Source organism: Corapipo altera, unplaced genomic scaffold (genome assembly GCF_003945725.1).
Source record: "Corapipo altera isolate COAL_440 unplaced genomic scaffold, ASM394572v1 24, whole genome shotgun sequence".
NCBI classification, from domain to species: Eukaryota; Metazoa; Chordata; class Aves; order Passeriformes; family Pipridae; genus Corapipo; species Corapipo altera.
Window position 1 is genome coordinate 2,766,741 of NW_020884903.1, and position 19,841 is coordinate 2,786,581.

At 41.4% G+C, this 19,841-nt stretch overlaps 1 protein-coding gene across 11 annotated transcripts in view; it reads right to left on the reverse strand.

The window, feature by feature from the left end:
* PPP4R1 (protein phosphatase 4 regulatory subunit 1) overlaps positions 1–17,573 on the reverse strand; it is a 65,438-nt gene extending 47,865 nt beyond the window's left edge. For 2 of the 11 annotated variants that reach the window (XM_027650864.1, XM_027650863.1), the window contains exon 1: positions 1,741–1,836. Coding sequence is in view for 8 of the 11 variants with exons in the window: in XM_027650854.1 (XP_027506655.1) it covers positions 1,741–1,876; positions 16,698–16,812 (251 nt within the window). In the remaining 3 variants the exon portion in view is untranslated. Of the gene's footprint in view, positions 1–1,740; positions 1,877–16,697; positions 16,859–16,917; positions 16,996–17,129; positions 17,175–17,452 lie in introns of those variants that run through there. The other 9 variants (XM_027650861.1, XM_027650858.1, XM_027650859.1 and 6 more) reach the window with 9 other exon arrangements.
* Between the last annotated feature and the right edge of the window lie 2,268 nt (positions 17,574–19,841).

Sequence of the window (19,841 nt, forward strand, 5' to 3'; positions counted from 1 at the left end):
GTCATAATATTAAAAAAATGTTAAACTACACATAAGTAATTGGATGTGTTTATACCATACTAAGACATAAGAATAAACAAATGTAATTTATCTTTTTCCTATTAAATGCTCCAGTTCCTCTGTCTAACAAAAATCCCTCCTTTTATTCCTGCGACCGACTAATGCTGAATCATCATAAACTGCCTGCATTAGTCACTAACACTTAGTGTGATATAAGTGCTACTCACAGTTATATCACAAATAGTTATCATATGCTATTTTCTACATTTTCTTATGCTACATAACACAATAGGCCTACAAAGAGAGCTAGGATTAAAAAACATGTTTGTACCAGCAAAAATAATCCAAATGAGCAAACACATAAAAGAAAAAAAAAATCTGGGAAAACTATAGTTTTCCAACCACCTGCAGGAAAGGACAGGAAGCATAAAGCTGGACAGAGTACTTAAAAAGATTTCAAGCTTATGCATGCCCCCCACACCACGCTATGCATACTGAGAAAATCAGATAGAGCTTTTTCTTAAGCAGGCAAGCAAAATATTAGAACCAGTATACTTGCTTAAAATTCAAGTCACACAACTTGAGTTTTTGATTTTGTTCTTCTCCCCTACTGGCTTTTATTACATAATTGTCACCGATAACCCTAAAGGTTCCTCTTCTCTCCCTCCCAATGTAAAGTCAAACACACAAAAAAACTCTCTGCCGGTTGTCAAATTGCTGATTTCATCTCAAATTGTTTAATACAACAAACTTTAGATTTCAGGAGAACAGGAAACTTTAAAATTAGGCATTTCAGAACTAATTTCTGCATACAGATTTATGCAGGTTGTAACAAGAGAAACTACTCTATAATTGTCAGCTTCAATTTAATTGGGATGAAAACCTTTCAAATAGGGGTATGTTCATAGATGTAGTATGGAATTTTAAGTACAGTTCACATGACTGAAGTTAAGCACAGAGCTAAATTCTTTCCAAACTCAGGCCATGAACAACAAAATAGAGGTTAACCTATAGAGTGGTTAACCACAGACTAAGCTTCTGCATACTACTGAATTAAGAATTCAACATAAAAGCAAACACCCTTTACTAAAAATTTACTTGAAGCCCAAACTAAACTCTGTTAAAATGCAATACCAGAAAATTTTGACCTTAACATACTTTATACATTTCTGTGACACTGCAACGGTTTATAGCTACAATTAAAATAAATGCTGGGTTTGAACTTCACCATTCGACTGCAGAATGTCTGTGTGTAAGGGGTGGGGTGGGGAGTGTGTCTAAATGAACTATGCTACAATACCTGTGCATTACAGAAATAAAAAGGGAAAAATGCAGAACACAGTATTAACCGGGCAAGTCCGTTTTCAGTAACCAGAGGCAGCAATACTCACACTGTAAATTACAAAGGAGACTGATCCTCAAGAACACTTCTGGAGTGTTCACTATGCTCTCCTGATGTATTTTCTTAAACTCGGTTTCCACACAGAATTATGGATTGAGCTTACTATCATCTTATAGTTCTGTGCCAACAGGAATGTTAGCATCCACAGAAAAACCTTAAAGTATGTTTTGTAATCATTTCTGTAAGTAGGAGGAACATTAGCAAACAGGAGAAGGAGTGAAAACTGAAGCATCTTGTAAAGGTGCTGTTTTTTGGGATTTTTTTAAAATTATTTTTATTGCATACAAATTAACTTCAGTCAGATTTGAATAGGATGACGGGACATTTAAAAAGCATACCTGTTAAATATGTTCTCACTTGCAGCGTACTTGTCCAATCTTCCCAACGGCGTCAACATTTCATCTTGTGAGACAAAGTCCAGGGCTGAAGGTATAATAATCACATCAGACTCTGAGCTGTAGTCATCCACACCAACTATCAGAGACATCAGAAATATTCCTTATAATCACAGTAGTTTAACACTAAAATGATGTCTGTTGTTGGTCTGAAATACAGAAGTCTAGGCAAGGTTCCCTTGACAATATATTTAGTAACTGTACTGCATCATTCCCCCATCTTTCCCCATTCCCATAAAGCCTTTTCCATACAAGTGTGACTGACGATGTATAAATGGATTTTGAGTAATTTTCTCCAAATTCCTGAGTAAGATGCATCACCAAATTTCCAAAGTTCTCATTACTTTTGTCTGACAAACAGCATTTTTATACCTTATATTTTTATCAAGCAAATTACTTTTAGCTAATTGTAAAGTCAGCTTTTTGGAGACACATACTAAAATCATTGCTGCAATTTGCCCAGAGATAGAGTTAACACAACATGATCTAACAGAACAAAAAGACTTCTATGTCTGAAAAAAGAAAAATCTAAATTAAGCCTGTTAAAAGAGTGTGTTGCTAGATACGACTACCAAATAAAAGATGCACAATTCACCTACTGCATAATTATTATTCAGCACATCAACAGGGAACTTCACATACACAGACACCTTTATCAACATGGAACCACAAAGAATGGAAAAGGGGTCCAACCCTGCTCTGCAGAGCTGCTTGAAGACTAAGGATTAGAATTACCATCTTTTTTAGTTTCCATATGCCTTCTAAACTGCTCTAAAACTCAGTCCCATAATGAACATAGACTTTAGCCTGAAAATGCAATCACTTATTAGCAAGAACTATGCCAGATCATCTCTGTTACCCCTTAAAATACAACACAGTACAGTACACTACCTCTATTCTTCAGTCCAGCCAAATTTCTCTGAAAAGCCTTTTCAAAACTTGCAAATAGAGAAGGTCAGAAGATGGACAGATCTACAGGTGCAATAACGATTTTTTTTTAATGAACTCTTAGAAGGAAGAAAAAAGATTTTTGTCCTCTTACCTTCCATACAATTATTGTATGCTATATAAATTAGTTATCAGACATTGTATCATTATCTTCAACATTCAGAATACACAAGCAGCTACCATCTTCCTTACAGTATTTCAAATGTCAAAAGACAAACACTAAATTTCTCTGGAAGAGTAATATTTTTAGAACTAAACTGAGTTAACAGCACTCTTTTACCAACAAAGTATTTCTCTCATTTTCTATGTAGAGAATCCATGGATATCAACTAGTTATAAATAGATGCCATCCTTGCATAAGAGTCCAGATTTTGCAGTTGCTGATAGGCAGTTGCATGGCATTCTTGCCAGAAATCAAATGAAGAACTGATGGGGAAAGAGCAAGTGTGTAAGAAGAATCTGGCAGATGAGGGCAAGGATGAAAGTGTACTATGAGCCACAATACAGGGAAGAGCAATCTGAGGAGAGGAATCAGTGGTCTTGGATATGTATAAGGTAGAGGATAGGATACCAAACTGCAGGGGCAGGAAGGGAAGGTTGAAAAGAAAGATCAGCTACAAAAAGCTTTTGCAACACAAAGGGAAAGCATTTAGCAACCTCAGGTTTACATAACTCTTAGAACCTGTGTTTGGTTTGGGTTTGTGGGTTTGTTCGTGTTTAATTTTTGTTGTTTGGTTTGGGATTTTTGCAAGAATCAGTTTTATTTTCACAGGAAGTGGGGGGGTGTAAAAATGCACCGATAATGCAAGTCTGGACTTTATGCCAGGTTAAGTTAACAAGGAACAGGTGACACCCTCCCACAGCCTCACAGGCCTTTAATTCAACCCATCAATCCAACTGAACTAGGGGTTTCCCTGTGTTTATAGTTATGCAATCTCACACCTAGACTATTTCAGTGGAAGGCAGCTTCAACAATCTCTAGTCCAACTGGCCAACCACCTCAAGGCTGACTAAAAGTTAAAGCACTTCCTGCTCCCCCTCCTGTCCTCAGAAAGCTGCAGGGACTGATGAGGTGGCTTGTCAGCCTCCTTTCCAAACTAGGCAATTCCAAAGCCCTTAGTCGTTCATCACAAGGAACATTTTACTGCATGTGAGCTCCTGCTGTCCGGGGCTGACTCAAGACATACTCTGAAACAACAAACATACTCTGCAGCAGCCACAGAAGAAATGTTACACAGACACTCCTCATTCCAGGTAACAAATTAAATAATACTGGGGAGAGAAGGGGTATAATCGCTCCCTTCACTGGAAAACCAAACCCCTGTATTCAGGCCAATTTCTAAACTACAGAACTGAAATTACTACGGTTAAGTCGTGACATAACCAACTGGGGAGAAAAAAAAAACCCCACCACTCTAATATTCACTGAAATTAGCTCTATAATAGAGTGCTGTTTTTCTATTTCAGTGTCTGTTGATCACGCTATAAATTCCAAAGCACAAATTGAAGAAACTATGCCAAAATACCAGCATCATTATTGCCAGCAATATAATTATTTACCTATCAAGTGCATGAATAGGGAAACAATATAAATGTTGACCATTATATGAACCACCACTAATTTTACTTCCTGCATTCCTCTCTTCTCAACCTCAACTTTATGTTCCATGTTCCTCCTTTTCCCCTTCTACATTTATTCTTCCCTAATAGTCCTACAGTGAGTGGTCCAACGTAGATGCCATCTTAGATGATGTAGGACTGCTCACTCTCACACAGACATCAGTGTATGTCTGTGTGACAAGACAAAGTTGACTGGATGTCTGATGCCTTTGATTTAGCGAACTGAATGTTATGATAGTTTTTGCCTTGTGAAACCAGTTAAGTCAACCGAACTGCTAAATCCACTCTATATCAGATGTAAATACCAATGATAAAAATATGAGCAGCTGCTTACAATTTATCTGTTTGATGTCTCCTACTAGTTCAAACAGAAAGTGAGTTCTGTGGATTTGGCTCTGCTGTGCTTGTGCATTGTAAAATTAAGCTCAGCGCTACATTGGGCTTGATGTGCCTTGGTTACTGAGGCTGAACGACATTTATTATTTAAATAATTCCAGCATCTCTGCCCATAGCCCCAGAAGAGATCATTCAAATGACAGCATCCTTATAAACACAACACTAATACAAACAGGGAAGAAAAAGGTGATGAAAATAAATCAATCAGTACATGACCAGTTTGTAGTTCTAGTAAAGTACTATTACAGTTATCTTACATATTCATTTCCACTTTCAACATCAGAACACATACCCAAGAGATAGAGGCAGTCCAGCAGAATTCTCATTCTAACAAAGCCCCTCAAGAGGATGCTTTTCTTTAACTCGCCAAAAATATGATTCACCGGTAATCTAACCACTCCTCATCTAAAATGCATAAAGGGCATACTCTGCATTATTCAATAAACCAAGTCACTTTGCTATTCCCCACACTTGGAAGGTTATTCCGAAACAGTTATCAAAAAGGCTGTTAGCTGAATATTGCCTCTTCAGCCCTCCTCTGCTTTCCACCCACCTTTGAGCACTTGTCCAAGTACTGTAGAACCTTTTGTAAATTTTACAAATGTAAAAACCACCCCTGAACAACACAAGTGTACTGCTTTTCACTGGGATACAGTTAAAATTCTTCATAGCAGCTTATATTTTGTGCACCTCCAACCTATTCACTGGCAGGGCAGTGGGAGGAGTGAAAAAGGCCTTGACACTGTGCAAGCACTATGTTCGTGTGCTATCAACACTAGTTTCAGCACAAATCCAAAACATTGCCCCATATAAGGTACTACAGAGAAATTTAACCCAATCAAAACCAGTACAAATCTTGGGCTAGTTCAAATGCAGAACATCTGGATTTATTCCCACCTCAGAAAGCAGACCAGGCAACAGGGGCACATGTTACTTTTCTGCTGCAGAAAAACTATAGGTCAATTTTCTCCACTTTTTCAAACTGGTACAAGTATGGACCGAATGCTCAGAAGGCATCTAAGCTACAAGACACCATTGAACACTAATGCAAGAGCAGAGCCTACCTACCTTCTAATCTGGTTTTACATGTTTACCCCAACATGAAAAAGCAGAGCCAAGCAAACAGGAGTTTCCATAAAAACACCCTATATCAGCAGTTTAAAGTCACTAGTAGTGTCAGGGAGAGAATGAGCAATTGCACAACGGTGTGAAAAGCAATCACAATGCCCTTATTTCTGTCCACACATGTACCAAAGTAGAGCGAAATGAATAAATGCAGTAATTTATCCAGATTAAGTTTGCAAATTTCTGTTCAAAACTCTACACCAACTACCGCCAAACACAAGGCAGCATCACATAACAAGATAGTCAAATACTGAAACAAAATCCAATGTCTATCACTGACTTGGTGTATTAGAAAACTTCTCCTCTCTATACCTTCATTTTCCTGTCCAAACATTTGTTTGACTGTTTTTTGTAGAAGTTGTTCAGGTTTGTCTACCTGTCTTGCATCTAGGCCATACTGTGCTGTGAATATGTTAACATCCCCCACTTTAAGTTCTGTCTGCTATGGCAAGGATACAACAATTACTTGCCACATAACTAACTCAGACTATAGACCAATCTTGCTCAGACAGTCTACGTTAGAGGTGTTTAGTCAACTGCTGCCAAGCTTGGCTGAGCCTACAACAACAAAACAGAGGTCCATTTAAAACTCAGAATCCTATAAAAACCAGTCTGTAGGCCAATTTTCAACTGAGCTCATTTTTCTGTGTATCACATCTTCATAGCGTCTTTCACAAGGATTTCGATCATATTGAGTCTTTTACAGACAGGTGCACAAGATCACATCTGAAAAAATAACAGCTATTTTTCTTTTATTTAATAATGCATGAACTCTTGCCGTTCAGTAGCAAAGCCTACATGTATTCTTTTTGTTCATCTGTCTTTGCCATGGGCTCCATGGCAGAAACACGTTCTCCCTCATTCTGGCATAGAAACTCAGTAACAAGAAGCAGCATATTCTAAAAAATAAACAATTTTTAATTCTTAAAGCTGAGCAACAAACAGCTTTAAGGATTCAAGATTTCCAGCTAATACTACAGTTCCCTCATTTTATCTTCTGCATTCCCAAAACATCCTCAAGATCTATTACACAGTGTCTATGGCAGCTGCTACAGATATATCTACTAAAATGGACTAATTTTTATTCAGCTGCAGAACAGGCTATTTACTACACTCTACATCAATTGTTATATGGACATTCAGGTTAATACAGCACTTACATGCAGAAAGGACTGATTTCTTTTCTGCTGCTCAGGCAAGTAATTTTTTCTGCTTAATTTTAGGGTAGAAATAGTCTTGTAAGGGAAAACAATTGATATCATGATATTTTATATCATTATCACAAACTAACAGCAGCAGGTTTTGTTCTAAATTTCTGTCCTCTGTGCCATAAAAGAATAAATTCACCTTACATTCAGACTGCTGCAGAACACAAGGAGTATTCTCAGCCCTTCAATACTGTAAATACATTAACTTCTGTATAAATTTTCTATAAGAAATACCACTTCGTATCTTGATGTTCTGCAAAGAGACTTTCACCTCAGCAAAAGCATGGAAGCCAAACACCTATATTTGTTCACAGTTGAACTCACTACTCTCACCCTTTCCTCCTGGATGATGTTCCAGCTCTGGTACTGCACTGACATCACAGACCAAAGAGTCCAGTCATGCTATTTCAGTGTCATTTGCTACCACGAATTTACTGCCCTGCTTCAGTAACATTAACCGAGAGCTACTGCAATGAAAGCTACACAAATATCACAAAATGTGTTTGTCATGCAGAATTCCACCACCCTGCCTGCCCAACCCAGACATCTGGTGATCACAGAACCCATCATCAATAAGCGGGAGCCAAATTTTCCAAGAAACACTTAAAATTTACTATTTCTGTTTTCTTCCTGCTGTAGCCCAAGACTGAAAATGCAAATCAGAGGCCACAACTTTTCCCTGATATTGCAAACGTTTTTGGAGAAAAGCACAAGTTTGAGAGGTGTATGATTTTGTTTGAGCAAAAGTTATCACTGTAAATGATAATCTTAGATTCCAGTCTGCCTACCATATTAGCAGAAATTTCTCCATTTATCCTCTAAATTACCCCTTCAAAACACAGAGCCTCTATCCACCTTGAGCCTCTCATGAATCTGAAGTTACCACACCTGTATGCCCAGACTTTGTTGTCTGAACAACTCCAGTTTTGGTGAGGCTGGGGCTGGGGGTGGAAGAGAAGGAGGAGGGACGAGGGAGCAAGGAAGCAGATAAGAAGGCAGAAATGCAAAGCAGCTCTGATGCAAAGCTGTCCTGCCAGCAGCAAAGGTTTACCACATTAGCCCCTGTGCAACACTTTGATAGCAGAGCTTGCTAACACCTCAAAGCATAGACACAGCAAATCCTTCAAAATAAAGCTTCAGTACAGGCTTAAGGGGTAAGTGGGAGCATTTAGCAGATGAAAGAAAGACATAGAAATCAAAATCAGCAGCTGTTTACATAGAGAACTGATGCAAGTATGGAACAGCAAATATCAAAGACCCACTAGCCTAAATATAACAGACTATGAGAATATTTTCATTTAGCAAAGGCCTTCACAAAAAAGACACAGTTATCAAGCATGCCAAAGGAGTTGCCTTTCTCATCGAGCACCGCAGGACACAAAGGATGATACGAAATTCTTTAAGCAAGGAGAACAAATGAGGCTACAGACAAGTTTGTCTCTTACAGGCATACGCAAGCAGCACTGAAAATCCTGATTTGCTCTGAAACAAAGGAATAGTTCTATCTCATATCACTCACTAGTTATTTATTTGCACAACAGCTGAATGTACCTTCTCCCTTGACCTGCAATAAAACCTGATCTGGAGGAAACTGAAACAAAGAGAAAGACATCCAAGCGACCAGTTAAAACAATCAAGAGTTTATATTTTGTCTGCTGATTTCCTGTTGTGAGCATGCCATGCCCATCACCATGGCACTAAAGGCTCCTGCTGTTTAAGTCTCTATCTTCTACCCCTTCCAAACAACTGCATACACTCAAGAATGGAGTGAGGTTAGAGGGAAGCAAAAGTCAGCTAGGGTGAGCAGGAAGTTCCTCTGAGGTATTATTTTTCTACGTTACAAGTACATTATAGTCAGAGAAAAGTATCCCCTCTCTCTCTGCAGAGGACTGCTGCTTGTGGGATTTTTAACTGACTCCATTACTGACCGAGAATTTTGTAGCACTACAAGGAAAACCCCACTCCCATCTTCAACCAACACATTCTCCCTGGTCCTACCACAACAGGACACGTGCATTCACCGTGCTTGGGGCCACGCTCAAGTTCTGCCACAAAGAGGTATCTGGTACATGCAAAAACACCAAGTTCAAACTGTACATGCTTTAACCTTGGACTAACCTGGGATGAAGAGCATTATGAAGCAAGCAGTTGAAGCTCAATTGCTCCAAAGGCTTGTGCTGGCTTTGCAATGCTGATGTGACACCATGAGCTATGATACATCAGCTACTAAGTGTTGTTCCCCTGTGCAGTTACCTCAACTGGTTCAATCGCAGTAACTCAAAAATACTTACTTGGGCTAAACAGTGCAGAGAAGGCAAGTTCTACAACTAGCACATCCATGATCCATAAAACATGGCTTTGCAACTTAAATCACTTTGAACTTCCTAACTGTACTTTTCCTCTCTCCACTTAAACCCCAGACAATGCTCTTGAGACTTTGTTTGACAGCTTTCAAAACTCTCAGTAGATAAACCTTGGTGTTTCCTGAGCGCGCAGAGGCGGAAATTCCTGCACTTTTCTTACCTCTGCAACTCTCCACACTTTTCCTGTCCGTGCTCAGCATAAAGCATGAAACTGGTCTATGGGAGAAGACTGAGAAAGACAGAATGCAGCGGATCCACTCTTAGAAAAAGTAAGAACAGTCACAGGGGTTCATTTCAATGCTATTTTATGTTTACATGACTTGCACAAGCAAGTATCCCTACAGACTAATAAAGCTATTTCTCCTGTAGGCTAAAGAGGAAGGAAAAGGTAGTCTGTCTTCCATTCAAATATCTGGGAACTGTTCAGGCACTATGGCAACAACACAAAAAAAATTCCCTATGCAGACTTGTTTATCAGAGAAAAACGGTGCAACACCCTTCAATATCACTCATATAGAATGTCAGTTTTATACATTAATATATTGAGCTTTTCCAGAAATTGCACTGCAGAATAATGTGCATTTATGGTACAATTTTCCTCTATTTTTTCTTTACCTTAAAAACAGTAAGAAAAACCCACCAAACCAGTACTCTCAACTCTCCCTGCAGTTGTTCTCCTGTTGCAAACGAACACCCTTCACAAATGTATTTTGATATTTTGCTCTACCTATACATTGGACAGGGTTTTCACACCTTTCTGCCAGAAAGAACCACAGCACCCCTCCCAAACCAAGAAAAAGCCACATTAGTTTTTCTTATGCTATAAATTCTAAAGCAGAAAGAGGAGCCCTGAAGTTCTGGGAACCTTCAGGGGCAGTTGTCCCTGCCTCGCTCTCCTAAAGAGGGAACTGCTCTCCAGCTCTCAAAGCCAAAGCTCTCCTTTCATCCAGTTCTGCTCCTGTTACAAGGTATCTCTTGCAGCTACTACTCTCGCAATGAAAACTTCCTGCCCACACTGAGGGAAAGTCTTAGCAGCAAAAGACACACACAGGAAAGAAAAGGCATTTTATCTTCAACACTGCGGTCTGCCACCTCCACAACAGGTCAGCAGTCAGAAATAACTGCAAACACCAAGGTTTCACTCACTTAAGCTTAAGATTTTGAAAATTTCCAGCTTCTTCCTGACTCTTTCACTTGTTCTCCTCTCTGGCTTTTTTCCTCCAAGTAGGAGAGAAAGGGAGAAGCCTAGGAGATAAATCATGAGACAAGGGAAAAAAAAATGCTGGCAATCTCATTTGAGGATCCCTGCCAGAGATGGGAACATGAAAAGTGATTGGTGAAAAGCATATTTCCACATCAGAGGAAAGCTGAAAGCCTAGAAAACTACCTCTTCTTCAATCCTCTGCTAGGTGTAATGGTGAAAACATGTGCAGCTGCATGAGGAGGGTTCATTAGCCTATATCAAATCAAGCACAATCCTTTCCTCACATCATCATCTTCTCTCTAGCATCCTAAGAGGTTGCTCGAGAAAGAGAGACTAACCATTACCCACCTGAGACCACTAAAACCAGAATTCCATGGGGACACAGCCATCCACCTGAGTCTCCCAGCTTCTATGAGGGTCAATCACCACATTAAAAGACAAAGAAATGAACTGAAGAGTTGGGAGAATTAAAACCTGCTCTCCGGGGAAAACAGCTGACTTAACAATTATGCTTCATTAGCATTAAGAAATGATTATTGTATTCCCAGAGGAGTAGAATCTCAGTCACACCAGAGAACTGATTCAGATCACTACAGAAAGTCTGCCATTATTTTCTGTTACTACTTTTTTGCAACACATCCCTTAAAGATTGCAGAACACTGAAATGCCAACCCAGTAACACAAAGTACCTCAGTACTCTTTCACCAGAGCTAAGACTCTGATGGGACCAAAAGGTTAGTACAGCAACATGGCATTTGAACACCACGTCGGAAATTTAACTATCCTCAAAGCTGGAATTAAGTTTAAGAAGTGACATGACTTGCAGTCTACACATAACAACCAACAGCATAACAAAATTTGCTAATTCTTATTCTGTGGCAAAGGAACAAAGAAACTACAATGCAAAAGCTTCTGACATTACTATGCACAGCTGTGGGAAAGGGAAGGTGAATTTTAACACAATAAATGCATGTTATGCCACCATAATTCACTGCACGAGAATAAAAACCACCACACAGCATCAAGCTGTGATTGTGATTTGACACCACAGGGAAAAAGAGACTGATTTTATAAAAAAAAAACAACAATAACAACAAAGAAAAAAAACCCTTTTGACTTTAGTATAATTAAAAAAAAAAAACTTTAAAAATTACATTGAAATTAGCTTCCATTTGGAAAGAGAACTGTGCACTACTCGAAGTCTAAGAGAATAATTTAATTAAAAGCAATCAACCAACACAAGCTAATGTCAGATGATTTGCTCATCACCTGGAAAAAGAACATAGCATCAATGATAAAACAGCTTTTGACAACTGCAGATGCACAAAGCATATTTTCTTCAGCTCAGCTAAATAAAATGGTTCACTCACAGAGAAGCCTGCTGAGAAGAAAGACTAGGAAGACCTGTCCTCCCTTTCCAATCAATGAAAAAGAACTCAATACTAAAAACAGAGCTATGTTGGATCATCACTATTCTATTTTTAATTTTTAGAACTGTTTCATCCACTAGTGAAATCCAAACACCAACATTAGATTTGCCAACTGTAAAAACTATCTTATTGTTGAATTTTAAATCTATCATACCAATAAATCCTTATGCTAAAGAAAACAAGTTCACACACAGGTGTATATACATATGTATCTCTAAAAGCTCATTTATCTGTTTCAAACTAAAACTGTCTAAACTATGCCTACGTATTAAAATTCCATATTCTGCATTTTTAGTTAAAAGATCTGGAAACTAAGTATAGAGAAAAAGGAAACTGTCACTCACCATTTTTCAACATGATAAAAGGCAAAGCTTCAAAATCTGAATCTTACCCTACATAACCACATGCACACAGCACTTGCAACTATCGAAAAGTCCCAATGTTGCCTGCAAATGCAGCTGTCAGTTATCAATAATAAAGATTTCTTCCAAACACAAAAGCAAAACAGTATTAAAACCAGTAATTAGATCAAGATTTCTTTGCTCTCCTGCTTTAAATCACAATTAAAGTAATGAGCTTTACAAAGCTATCTTCTTTCAGAATCTGAATTCTAATTACAGATGGCTCTATTTTTTAGAATACACATCCTGCACACATCAATGGTCAGACTGAAAGACATCAGCATCATGGTACTCTTGATTCCATCCATCTATAGTTATCAGTTCAATCTTCAGAAACAACCAGGGGAGGGGGAGAACAAAACCTATCTAGGAGGAGTCAAAGTACGTTTTATTTATCGGCAATAAGCCCACGTTTGCTTTTCAATCATTTTTGTTGCTTATTTTCTTCTCTGTTATATACTCAGTTTACACAGTTATACTATTCTACTTCGATTTTGTAAGCACAAAAGAAAGATTTGAACAAAAGCCAAATTCTCCCTGACTTCTTTTCACATACTGTGCAAGATTTCAGACAAAAGACCAAGGAAGCCAACAGTCCAAGTACTGCTATGGGTAACTGTCCAGCTGACAACGAATTACTGTCTTCATTTTGCCACCTTATCACAGCCAGATGGGATAGGGAGTCTTCTTCAGGCTTCCACTTTTAATTTTTGAATTTTTACCCTACTGTCTTTAGGGTGGGGTGCTTCTTTGGTCTTTTTTTGCCTTCATGTATATCACACAAGGATTTTTGTTAGGTTTACCTTCACACGAATTAAATGCAATGGTATGTCCCTTATTTGGTGGGGTTAGAGACATCAACAAAGTTGTATTTCACAATAAAAACTTACACTTAGGAATTAAATTTTTCTTTTATAGCCTTCTGTATGTTCACCCAGTACACATTCACTGTTCATGTTTTGAGTTTTTTTCCTTTTACTTCAAAATCCCAAACAAGTAAAAGCCACTGGCTGAAGATGGAAGAACCAGAATTTCTCTAATTATTATCATAGCCTTTGACATCAGGAGCTACGTCTACAGAAGCAAAATAGCAGCTAAAATAAAAGTACTGAAATGTCATTTGTCAAGCTATGCAACTACTTAAAGCAATCATCAGGTGTAAAGTATGCATTCACTTCAGAAACAAAAAAAAAAGAAAATAAAAATCAGAGCTTTCTAGTGGTTACCAAGCAACCATGAGCAGAAAAAATATGAAGCTTTCGAAATAGAAATGCAAACCAAAGCTGAAATTAATTATTTAAAAGTCAATCCAGCTGGTTTATCAACCACTCTCTGAAAGCCTTCCTTATAAAAGCTCTCGTTTAATCTCTGACCTCTTAAACAAATAAACAAAAGGCAATATTTTTTTTTAAATAGATGCCTTCCACAGCATATATTCTGAAGGTCTCCCACTCCTCCAAAAGCAGATTTACTACTCTCTGGTGAAATCTAGCAATATTTCATTAACTGAAATATTTATCAAGTTCTCTTCAGTAAAAAGGTAAACTTTCATTTACAAGTAGCTATTAAAATAATACTCCAAATATTTTACTGTTTTATATTTCAGGTTAATTAGCATCCAATGAGTTGGCATAATAAATGAGGGGAGGCACAAATTGTACAGCTGTACAAGTTTTTAAACACCAACGTTCCAGTAAAACCACTAATTCCAGAAACCTTACAAGATAAAGATCATAAAACAGCTCTTCTTGACTCTGCATATCTAAAAAGATGCACAGACGTTTGGTTCATTAGTTTTAGCAGCAACTGTGTATTGTTGTTTGCTCAACTCCAGGACTTTCTCCCACTGCTTTACAACATAAGCAATAAAAGGTACCTCTTAAGTCACCTTAATGATTCCTTCATTAGGAGGAAACACTGAATCACACTGTAGATTCTCATTATCAAAGAAAAAAAAAAATCAAACCAAACAATTTTGTGATTCAGAGTCAAACCTAGGCTCACTGATGAGCTACAAAGGAACACCCAATCTAGTAAAATGTCCTGAGCTACATGCCTCATCAGAGACCCAGCTTCAGATGTCCAATCCAGATCTTTACACATGCATCCAGTCTTAAGGACTCCTGGTTTCTCCAGCACACCTCACAGGTGTTTGCTTGATATTAAATCAATTAAAAGCCCAAAAATTTACTAAAAACATGGTTCACTTTTCAAAATAGCCAATCAATTGATCATATAATTTTACATTTATCTAATTCCTCCTCCTAAATTACAGCCCCAAGACTACAGGTATGCCCACATATCTTTTTCCTCGTTTGTCCTCAACTATAGCTTAGCACACTTAATAGCAAGACCACAACTGGCAGAATCATGCACACATAAAAGCTGCCAGCACTTTCAGTTTTCTCACAATTGCATTCTACTTCTGCAGGAATACACCTCTAAACCAGTGTTTAACTCCACTGCTTGACAGACCTGCAAATATTTGAAGTATTTACAACAGAGAGGTACTGTAGGGTGCGGTTCAGGTAGAAACTGTAGCTTTCTTTCTGCCTCATTTTTTTAAATGTAATACTCAATAATCCTTCAATTGGAAACACTTTCATAATTGTGTAAAACCTGTTGCATGTGGGTACAAAATACAGTTATTTCAAATACCACTGCACAAGAAATAGCGATTTTGACTAGGTATGTGCAGTCTCCATGGTCTGTATTATTTTTCCTTGGCTCACACACACCTCACAAGAACAAAATCACATAAAATTTACAACTATAAAAGCCATGGTGTGACTGGAAGCACATCCAGACAGCAAACATTGATTCATATAGAGTCCCTGTTTTTACTCTTAAAATAACATGCATAAGTATTGAGCCATTTGCTTTTATCTACTTCCATCAAAACCTCAGTAATTTTTAATGAGGTTTTGAATTTTTAGATTTCTATGGCTCCTGCTTTCAGGATGTTCTCATCTGGACTGAGTCACATCCCCATGCATATATTTTTTTCATTTTTAAAGACAAGACCATAGCATTCAGACCACCACCAGGAACCCACAGTTTCAGAGTCACCTCTCCAATGACTACACATAATTTCTTACTTCAACTCCTGTCTTACAGTCAACTAAAACCATAAACTAAGTGGAAATTTAAGAATACATTTTTTTGTTTCTGAATAAGTCCTCTTGTAATCACAGAGAGTTTTCAAGCAACTACATTATCAATTTAAATTTAAAAAAAAAAAAAAGCCTTAGGGAAAGGTTCCCTCTTTGTGCAAGGCAAAGCATAACAAGAGCCTTCTGAAAATGTCAGCTGACAAAACTGAAAAAGAAAATGTAGCAGTTAAATCCTGAAAAGATAAAATAGCTCTCCTCTAAAACTGTAAGCCACGAAACAAAAGGTCCAGCCCTGGTGAGGGGATCTCTCTGCAGACTGAGCAGCAGACAAAATACCTTCAGACAGCAACCAGGGGGTCCACACACCCATGGCAGGCTGTGAGGCAGGCGCTTGCCTCCATCTCCATTTTCACTTTCCACCCAAAATTCATCCTGCCCTGCTTCCAAGAAGCTCCCTTGGTACTGGCATGACCAACAGACAACTTCTCACCTGAGTAACATCTCACACTCTGCCAAGCTAAGGCTTCATACCCCTGAGTTGGAAATATTGCACCACCACAGCCACATCCTGCTCCTTGCACCCTAACATTAACTCTTTTCCACACATCTCTCCAGTGGGGTCAGGAATCACAGAATCAATTAGGTTGGAAACTCTTGAGATCATTGAGTCCAACCTACAATCGAACACCACCCTCTCACCTAGACTACGTTCAGTCTTTTCTTAAACATTTCCAGGAACAATGACTCCACCAACCTCCCTGGGCAGCCCATTCCAGTGGCTAATCACCCCTTCTGTGAAGAAATTCCTCCTGGTGTCCAACCTAAACCTGCCCTGGTGCAGCTTTAGGCTATTTCCTCTTGTCCTGTCACTTGTTGCCTGGGAGAAGAGCCAGATCCCCACCTGGCTACAATCTCTTTTCAGGTATTTGTAGAGAGCAATAATGTCACCCCTGAGCCTCCTCTTCTCCAGGCTAAACACCCCCAGCTGCTCCTCACAGGACATGCGCTCCAGACCCTTCGCCAGGAAGAGGTAGCCTGAGGACGGGGGGCGGGGGAGGGGAGGAGGAGGGATGAGGGACACAAAAAACATACACAGAGATATAAAAGGAACGAGCAAAGGAACAAGCAACCCACACGCTGCTGCAGTTGCAGCAGCCTCCTCTTCCTCCTTCTCCTCCCCGGCGGCGCCCCGCCGTGCCCGGGCCATGAGGGGACGCCGCCCCGCCGGCAGAGCCGCCCTTCCCTCCCTCCTTCCCCTCCCTCCCTCCCGCCGGGGCGGCCGCTAACGGCGCCCCCGCCCCGCCCAACGCACCCCGTGGGAGCGCCCGGCGGAGCCCCACGCGCGACCGGGACCGGGTCATGGACACTGGGGAACGCGGAGCATGGCCATGGCTTCCTCGCCCTCCTCCTCCTCCCCGCCGCCGCCTCCCACAATGCACCCTGGGCGCTCCCCCGCGGAAGCCACTTCCTCGCCCGAAAGCCGCCCCGCCGCCCCCCCCTCCCCCCCGCCCCATCCCCACTCACATCCGTCGATATCCTCCTGCAGGTCCTCCTGGAGCAGCGACAGATCTGCGATGGGGGAGACACACACACACACCATGTGCCAAACGCGCCCGCCGACACCCCCGGTGCCACCCGCGACCCGACTCCGCCCGCGGGCTGCGCCCCCCGGACCCGACCCAACCCCACCCCGCAGACCCCCGCGCTCCGAGCCCGGACAGCGGCTGGAAGCGCTCCCGAAGCCGGGGCGGGAGAGAGGAGGAGGAGGAGGGGGGATAGAGGAGGGAGGGCTGGCGCCTCGCCGGGGAGGCGGCGTGTGCGGGGAGGGGGAGGGGGGCGATGCCTACCCGCCATCTTGCTGCTGCAGCCCCCACGGGGCGCCCGGCTACATCCAGCCCGCGGCCGTCGCTGGGAGCAGCGGTGGGAGAGGGCGGGCACCCGTACGGTTCAGGCCCCGGGCCCGGCGGCGCCTCTCCGCGTCCCCGGGAGAGCCGCGCAGGGAGGGAGGGAGGGAGGAGGGAGCGGGCGGAGGAAGGCGGGAGGAGGGGTCTGGGCCGGACACGCTGCCCCCGCCTCCGCCCGGCGGAGCTGCTCCGGCTCGCTTGCCGCTCGCTCGCACAGGCGGCCGCGCCTCCACGCCCCGCGCTCTGACTCACGCCCGGAGCCGCCCGGGCTGGCCCTGGGGACGGAGAGCGCCCGAGCTCAGCCGCACTCTCCGGCCCGCTCACCTGGGCTCGCCGCTCCCCTCCCCGCCGTCGCCGCCATCTCGGGGCTTGGGCTCCTGCTGCCGCCCGCCGAGGGGCTGAGGAGAGCTCACGGAGCTTCCCCGGCCCTGAAATTCAGGTGTGGTGCGGTCACCTGCAGGAAGCGCCCCGAGGGTGCTCCTCGCCTTGCTCAGCGTGGGGTCGCTTCCAGAGGGAAGGGGTCTAGTCGTGGAGGCAGCGGGGCCGCAGAAGTCCCTGCCGCCGCCGTCGTAGGGTTACCTGGGGAGAAGGGTCCCCTGACCTACTAGAGAGCAGCTCTGCTGAGAAGGGTCTGGTAGCCTTGGTGGATGACAACTTGACCCTGCGCCGGCAGTGTGCTATTGTGGCGAGGAGGGCCAATGGTAACACGGGGAAGAGTGTGGACAGCAGGTTGAGGGGAGTGATCATCCCACTCTGCTGAGAGTAGAGACACATCTGGAGTACTGTGTCCAGTTCAAGAAAGACAAGGAGAGAGTCCAGCACAGGGCTACAAAGATGATTAGAAGTCTGGAGCATCTCTCTTATGAGGAGAGACTGTGGGAGCTGGGCCTGTTTAGTCTAGAGAGGTCATCTCATTAAAGCATATAAGTATTTCAAAGGCAGGTATGAAGAAATCCCAGAGTCTTTTCAGTGGTGCCCAAGGAACAATGGCCATAAACTAAAACACAAGAAGTTTCACCTCAACACGAGGAAGAACTTCTTTACACTGAAGGTGGCAAAGCACTGGAACAGGCTGCCCAGGGAGGTTTTGGAGTTTCCCTCTCTGGAGACATTAAAAACCCACCTGGACATGTTCCTGTGTAACCTGCTGTAGGTGACCTTGCCTTGTCAGGGGGGTTGGACTAGATGATCTCCAGAGGTGCCTTCCAACCCTAAAAATTCTATGATTCTGTGACAGATGGCTGTGTCACCACCATACAGCCCACAAGCATCCTCTTCATGTGAACTGCCAAATTTCTGCAGCTGGGATCCTGTGGCTTAAACACATAGAATGTTCTCCCACTGCACCGCTGTGCCTTCTGACTTCAGGTTTCAAAATACGCAATTTAGTCATGTACACACAAAGGTACCCATCATTTTTACTTTTTTTTGGCTGTACCTTTTGGTCACTGCTGATGGTTTTCATTTTAACCATTTTGATAGATTTTCCCCCCCCCTGTAGATTGGAAGATAAAAGTGTTGGATAAATGCTCTATTTAGTTAATAACCAGAGCACTTGATAAAGGAAAAGGCCATTACTGGTACTGGTGCTACTTGGGAGTCTTACCTGTGTCTTCCACAGTCTTGTTTTAATAGTGATAATAATTGATGAAGTTGTTGAAGAAAAGCAAAATAAATTATTTTTGGTTTTCAAAAAAGGATGCAATTTCATTAGCTCTGTTTTTAGCTGAGTCTTTGACAGTATGTCTTGTAAGTTGCTTTTTAACATCAATTTTTTGTTTTTACTTGGTAAGTTGGACAAAGATTAAATCTCTGTAGCCATTCGTTCTCTTTGCCATGGTGGATGAAAATCTGTAATTTTCTTTTAAAATGCATACATCCCTTTCCTTACAATCCTGCAGAGCAAACTCTGCCCTATTTCACACCTGTTCAGTCTTTAGATGAGTCACTGGGGCCTACCGGATCCTGATTATTTAACATTTGTTTTTGTTCAGATATATAACTTCAAAATCTTATTAAATCAAGTAAATTCACCATGACTGAGTTATATGAACCATGCTATTCTCTGCCACTGTAATTTAAGAAGAGATTCAGGGAAAATATTTGACATCACAAATCTCTGGCAATGCTGGATGTAATAGCAGTAGACGTAGAACAGGAAAATTAAGTGTACTTGAAGATCCCATTTTGTTATCTTTATATTCACAAGTTATTTTCAAGAAGTTTTCTCTCATCTTCTCTGCATTGTTCACCACAATCAAGGCCCGGTTTTGATTCTTCTGAATTCAGTAGAAGTGAATCTAAAAATTTGTCACTGCTAAGATGTGATGTG